Source organism: Echinops telfairi, unplaced genomic scaffold (assembly GCF_000313985.2).
Source record: "Echinops telfairi isolate 266 unplaced genomic scaffold, ASM31398v2 ScPeMD7_7459;HRSCAF=8497, whole genome shotgun sequence".
NCBI classification, from domain to species: Eukaryota; Metazoa; Chordata; class Mammalia; order Afrosoricida; family Tenrecidae; genus Echinops; species Echinops telfairi.
This window is the reverse complement of record NW_022111359.1, coordinates 2,761,858-2,767,668: the sequence shown is the minus strand read 5'-3', so window position 1 is coordinate 2,767,668 and position 5,811 is coordinate 2,761,858. Positions and strand designations below refer to the sequence as shown.

The window sequence follows — 5,811 nt, the reverse complement described above, 5'->3', positions numbered from 1 at the left end:
GGCGCCCGCCCGGCTCCTCCGCGTAAAATCAGGGACTTGGCAAGCTAGGAGGCGACCTGGACGCTCGGGCAGCACCCCCGTCACCGCTGTAAGCGCTGCCCGCCCGCCCAGGCCCCCTAGTACGCGGGGAGGTGCATGCTGCTGTCCACGTGTTGCGACCGGGAAACAGGTCCGCAGTGGCGGGCGCAGTGGTAGACGTCTGCCGTCCATCCGGGAGTCCTGCGCGTAGGTCTCGGCCGGTGCACCCCTTGCAGGCTCATGTGTGGGGTGATGCTGAGTGTGCTTCAGCACAGCTTCCAAACTACAGACAGTGGGAAGAAAGGCCTGGCAGAAAAAACAGCCCACGAACACCCTCTGGATCCCAGCGGTCTGACCAAAGACCAGTTGGGCATGGGGTAGTGGTGGCGGCTGAGGGCAAGTGAGGACACACCTGTTGGAAGTTTGTGGCTTGTTATTTCCTTAAACGAGATGCTCATCTGCCCCCACAGGGCTTGGGAGCAGGGAGTCTGAAGGCAAGGGCTGAGTCTGGTTCTGTGTACCCCCTGTGGCAAGATGGGCCCCGGCCCTGTGCCCAAGCACCTGATTTGCAGTGGGCTCCATGTGGGCCTGTGCCCAAGCCCAAGCCCATGGGCCCTGTGAGGTGCAGGCATCGCTCAAACGGAAAGGAGCCCTGGTTGCCCAGCCATTGAGGGAGGGCACAGCTGCTGACTACCAGGTTGTCAGTGATGGCCCACTAGCTGCTTCACACGGTTCCCGGACTCGCTGTGAGACTGGCTGGCAGTGGTTCTGAGAGGAGGAGCCTGACGCAGCCACAAGCACCCAGGGCTTAAATTGAGGGGGCAGACCTCCCCATTGAGGGCCAGGCTAGCTAGACAGCCCCCCACCTGCTCACACGCTTGTCTTGGTAGCTTGGAGCTGGCTGTCCCTGTTCAATAGGACCCCTCCCTTTGCCTCCTGAGCCCCCAGAAAGCTGCTGTTCCTCACACACCTGCCTCGTGGGGCCACAACTCTTTCTAGCCCCAGGCACCAAGGGCACTTGCCCAGCCAAGGGGTGCTGGTCTCACGCCGTCTCATCTCTCCTTCCTTTCCGGTGATTTCTACAAGCCAGCGGAATCCTGAAAGGGTTCGACCCTCTCCTCAACCTCGTGCTGGATGGCACCATCGAGTACATGAGAGGTGAGCGCGGGGCCCCAGCCTTCCCTCCTTAGCCCTCTCTCGTTTGTTTGAGGGGGCCCTTTGGAGAGACCCCCATCGGCTATGGAGATGGGGTGCCTGTCACCCAGTGCTGCCAGCTCGGTTCAAACACCAGCCTCCCAATGACTGGCTGAGCCCCATTGCCACCCACAGGGCCTGTGTCCTTCCCCCCTGAAAACCCAAAGGCCCCACGTGTAAGTCTTTGGGCAGCTATAGAGGGGTTCTGCCTCCGCTCGGCCAGGGTCCTGGGCTCGGAGGAAGTACCATGCTGAGACGGGGCATCGTTTTGTAGCGGTGGTTCCACATCGGGCAGCAGTGTGAACCCACCAGACGGGGCTTCCTGGCCCTGTGAGGAGTTAGGGTCTGGGACACCCACAGGTGTCCCTGACACCCACAGGACACCCACAGGGCAGCTCTCCCTGTTGGAGTTGACTTGATGGCAGAGTCTGGAGTGGGTTCTGACCATGTGCCCGGCAGGGTTAGGGGACAAGGAGAGGAGGAAGCCCTGTGGGGTGACCCACTTGGTCTTCTACCAGCCCTGCCTGTCCAGTGCCTGCTGCCTAGAGCACCCTGTCCCACAGGACCTCCCTCCTTTCACTGCCCCGCCACCCGGACCCTCCCCTTCCTTCCTGAGGCCCCGGCCCCAGCCCCTGCCCCCCCCACTGCTTAGGCTGCCCCCGGCTGATTAGCCAGTTTCTTTTGCTCAGCCCCCCGAGACCTGGGAGGGGACTTCCAGCCTAGTGGAGGGACGAGACTGAAGGCCTGGCTGGGACAAGCTTCGTCACTACACAGCGAGGCTGTGAGGCCGGGCGCCCTCTCCTTCCTACCATCTCAGGGGTGGCCCGTGGGCCCCCCTGTCCTCCCTGCCCTCAGCCTCCCTGAATGGCGGGGCAGGGTGGCCGGGAAGGCTGCATGCAGCATCCTTGTGCAAAGGACTCGGCTGGGTCGGCGCCCAAGAGGCCTGCCACTGGCCGTGCGCACTCTGGGGCTGGTCAGACCATGGCAGAGCCCCTTGTTACCGAGACCCTCTGAGTCTCCCCGAGGTGACTGAAACAGAAACGCCACCAGGGGGGCACTGCGGCAACCAGGGGCCTTGCACCTGCCGGGGCCCCGCCCATCCCGGCCCTGCTCACCCGCCTGGCAACTGAGTGGTGGCTCGGGGTCCGCTGATGCAGTGCGGCCTCATGGGTACTGACACCTGGGTTCAGGCTCACCCCGAGGCGCTGTGGAAGAAAGTCCTGGCGACCTCCCCCAGAGTAACCAGGGCTCCTGGGTCAGTGCCCCGACGGCAGCACGCAGCCCCACGCCCTCTGCAGCCCAGGGAAGAATAGCCTGACACCTGGCCCAGCAGCGCCACCAGGGCACCTTCCTGTAAAGCTGGCAGCCAGGGCGAGGCCCACGCTCACACTATGGGTGGCTGGCGACACGACAGCCGGGCACCACCAACAAGGACCCTTCCCATACGGGGTCGCACCGCAGGGACTCTGCTCAGCCCTAGCTGGCGCAGGGGAGGATAATCAGGCTCCTTGCGCTGCCTGGTCTGGGGAAGACCTGCAGCCCAACAGGTAACTGCATCGGGTCAGCTCGGGGGCAGTGGACTTGGCTTGCTTTTGGTCTCATTGCTCAAAAGCAAGCAGCTGCTGTTCCCGCACTTTCTGACACCCATCACCCCACTGCAGGAGAGCAGCCCCCGCCGCGGGGGCTTCTGGGATATTCTGGTTCCATTTATTTTGGGAGAGAATTCTCCCTCCCTCCCTGAGCACCACCACCTAGAGACTGGGCCCCAGAGGCCTGTCAGCTCGGTGTCCCAATTAGCTCTGGCCTGACCCTGCTGCCTCTGGGCCTGTGTCCTCGTTGCCAACCAGGGCAGCTGGCAGGGTGTTTCCCGAACGTGCCCTTGTGCTGACGGTTCCTGGGCTCCTCCTGGGGGGGCGGGCTTCCTGTGTGATTACTCCAGCCTCGGGGGTCACTGTGGGACACCCTCAGAGGGCTGAGGGCTCGCTGTTCCTGGACCTGAAGGGGGCAGGGGGATGATGTTCACCAGTGGCTGTGGCTCTGAAGGTGAGGTCTTGGGAGTGGAGGGTGGAGACCGGTCCTCCTTTGCCCTTTAAACTTGTGATCAGCGTGGTGCCAGCAAGTCAGTCCCGGCCCCAGGTGACGGTAGGGCTGCCCCATCGGGCTTCCAGGTGGGAGCAGGGAGCCAGGCTTTTTCCCAGAGTCACAGGGTGGGTTTGGTTAGTCAGCCCAGGATGAGCCTTGCCCCCCCCACCCCACCACCCAAGGGTGTCCTGCTTCTAGAAGCTGCCAACAGCCCTGCAGGCAGGCACTGGAGCGTCCGCTCACTGGACCTCAGGCAGGACCAGGATGCCCCACCTGCTCCCCTGTGGCCTCGTGGTCAAAAACCCCCCACCCCCATCTGGGTCACATCCGCAGTGGGGGGGCTGCCACGTTCTCGGGCCATGAGTCGGCCCCCTGAAGGCCCTCCTGCTCCCCGCAGACCCCGACGACCAGTACAAGCTGACGGAGGACACGCGGCAGCTGGGCCTGGTGGTGTGCCGCGGCACATCGGTGGTGCTGATCTGTCCGCAGGACGGCATGGAGGCCATCCCCAACCCCTTCATCCAGCAGCCGGATGCCTAGTGCCGCCCCTGCCCGCCGTGCGTGCTGAGTGAAAGCGGAAAGCTCCAGCATCGAGTGCGGCCTGCTTTCCAGCTGGGGTCCTGGGCACAGCACCAGCACGGCCCTGACTGGGCTCGGGGCCCAAGTGGGGACAGGTGGGTCTGCAGCCCTGCAGTCTTGATCCTTGGCCCCCAGAGGAGCCTGGGAGCAGGGCTGCCGCAGACCCCATCTAGGATTAGTGCCCCTGCCTCTGCTGTGCCCCTCCCTCAGCACCCTGTCAGAGATGAGCCAGGACACCTACACCCCCAAAAACCCAGCCTGCCCCCCCATGCCCCTCCAAGTCTCCTCTTTTTTTTATTAAAAGATCCTCTTATTGGTGGTTCTTAGACCTCTTACCATCGTCCGTCCGTCGCTGTGTCGGCGTATCTGTCCGTCGTTCTTTCTAGACGCTCCCTTCTCGAGCCCTTGCTGTCAGTTCTTTCTTGAGCTATCATTCCCACGTCTCACACTGGCCACTGTCTCCCCGCCGTGGTTTCTGTTCTTCCCCGGGGGCGGGATGTGTCTCACTTTCTGTTCCTGGAGTCATGTGTCTTGACTTTGTCTCTCATCTCTACCTGTGTCCAGTCCAGAGAGCTATCACTGGGGTCTTGACAGGAGGGGGCGGGACGGGGCGAGGAGCCTGAAGGAGCCAGAGGAATGACCGTGGGTGCTCTACTGCACCCTGGTTGACTTATCCCTTCCCTGCAACCCTCTGTGGGGGGATGTGCCATTGTCTACGGATGGGCTTTGGGTCTCTACTTCTACCACCCCCAAGTCCCCTGCGGTCAGCCTCTGCTCATGGCCACTGTGCTGCCGGCCTCCCCACCCAGGGGCTCGGACCCAACCTTGTATCAGCGCATTCTTCCAGGGCCCACGGGGCGGCCATTGGTGGGTGTTTGCAAGCTGTGTTAGACTCCTCTGCCGGGATTATGAATCCCAGCGGCAGGGCTCTCAGCGGCGTGGCCACAGGTCATGCAGCATGCGGACCTCAGGGCGGTGTCAGAGTGTTGTCCAAGAGTGGGCTTTCTGCATGCCCCCACTTCCTGCCCAGTGCCCTTGTTAGCCCCATCTATCTTCCTCCCCACTGGGGTGGGGTGGAGAGAGAGGGGGATTCTGGGGATGAGTAATGGAGAGAGCCATGAGGAGGGGTCTGGCGATGACCAGAAACCACTCCTTGCCACTGCCTGGGTTCCATCTGTCTACTCTGCTTCCCATCCCAGGGAGAAACCGTCAGGGTTACTGCCCCTGGGAATCTAAGGCAAGCGGCCCACTCAGGACAGTTCACCAACTCCAGGCTTCTCAGGGATCCTGCCCACCCTCGGCTGATGGAACCTCTGGCTTTGCCGGGGCAGGAGGCATTAACTGCAGAATGAGGGGGATTAGTTACCGGGCCTGGCAGCCAACCCGGCCTGTTCCTCCTCCTCCCCCATCACCATCTGGCCGAGTTCTGGGCAGCCACGGGGAAAAGCCATCCCTGCAGGCCACCTCCAGGGCCCACGGTGGAGAGGTGAAGGGCAACATGGCCCGCCTGCTGCTGGGGACCAGTGTCCTGGTGTTGGGAAGTGCACCCAGTGGTGAAGTGAGGAGTGGGCGTATGAGGTGTGAGCTCAGGGCCAGTCGGGTAGAGGACGGAGATGGCCAGTGTGCAGGGGTGGGGGGCCAGCCCCTCTGCCATCACCGCTGCCAACATTTCTGCCCCCCCCCTGCCCAGCTGCAAACCCACCCCCAGCCCCACTCTGTCGGGATACGTTTCAGCATCTCTGTCCACCCCACTTTCAGTTAAGAGCTTGATGGGGGCGGACCTGGGGCTAATAGTGGCTCCCGGCACGCTGGGCCCAGCACATAGTGGGCACTCAATCAAAGTCAACGAAAGGGTGACTTCAGGTCCCCTAGTCTCCACTCAGGACCCTGCTGGATATCTTGTTTTGCTTCCACAGCCCACCTACCCAGGCCTGGTAC

General features: G+C 62.7%; 1 protein-coding gene across 1 annotated transcript in view; it reads left to right on the top strand.

Annotated features, from left to right (window-relative positions):
- The window catches only part of LSM7 (LSM7 homolog, U6 small nuclear RNA and mRNA degradation associated), a 7,155-nt gene extending 2,949 nt beyond the window's left edge, over positions 1-4,206 (top strand). Inside the window, exons 2-4 of the mRNA XM_045300044.1 lie at positions 33-88; positions 1,109-1,176; positions 3,692-4,206. Of these exons, the coding sequence (XP_045155979.1) occupies positions 33-88; positions 1,109-1,176; positions 3,692-3,834 (267 nt within the window). The 3' untranslated portion in view covers positions 3,835-4,206. The remainder of the gene's footprint in view (positions 1-32; positions 89-1,108; positions 1,177-3,691) is intronic.
- Positions 4,207-5,811: the final 1,605 nt, after the last annotated feature.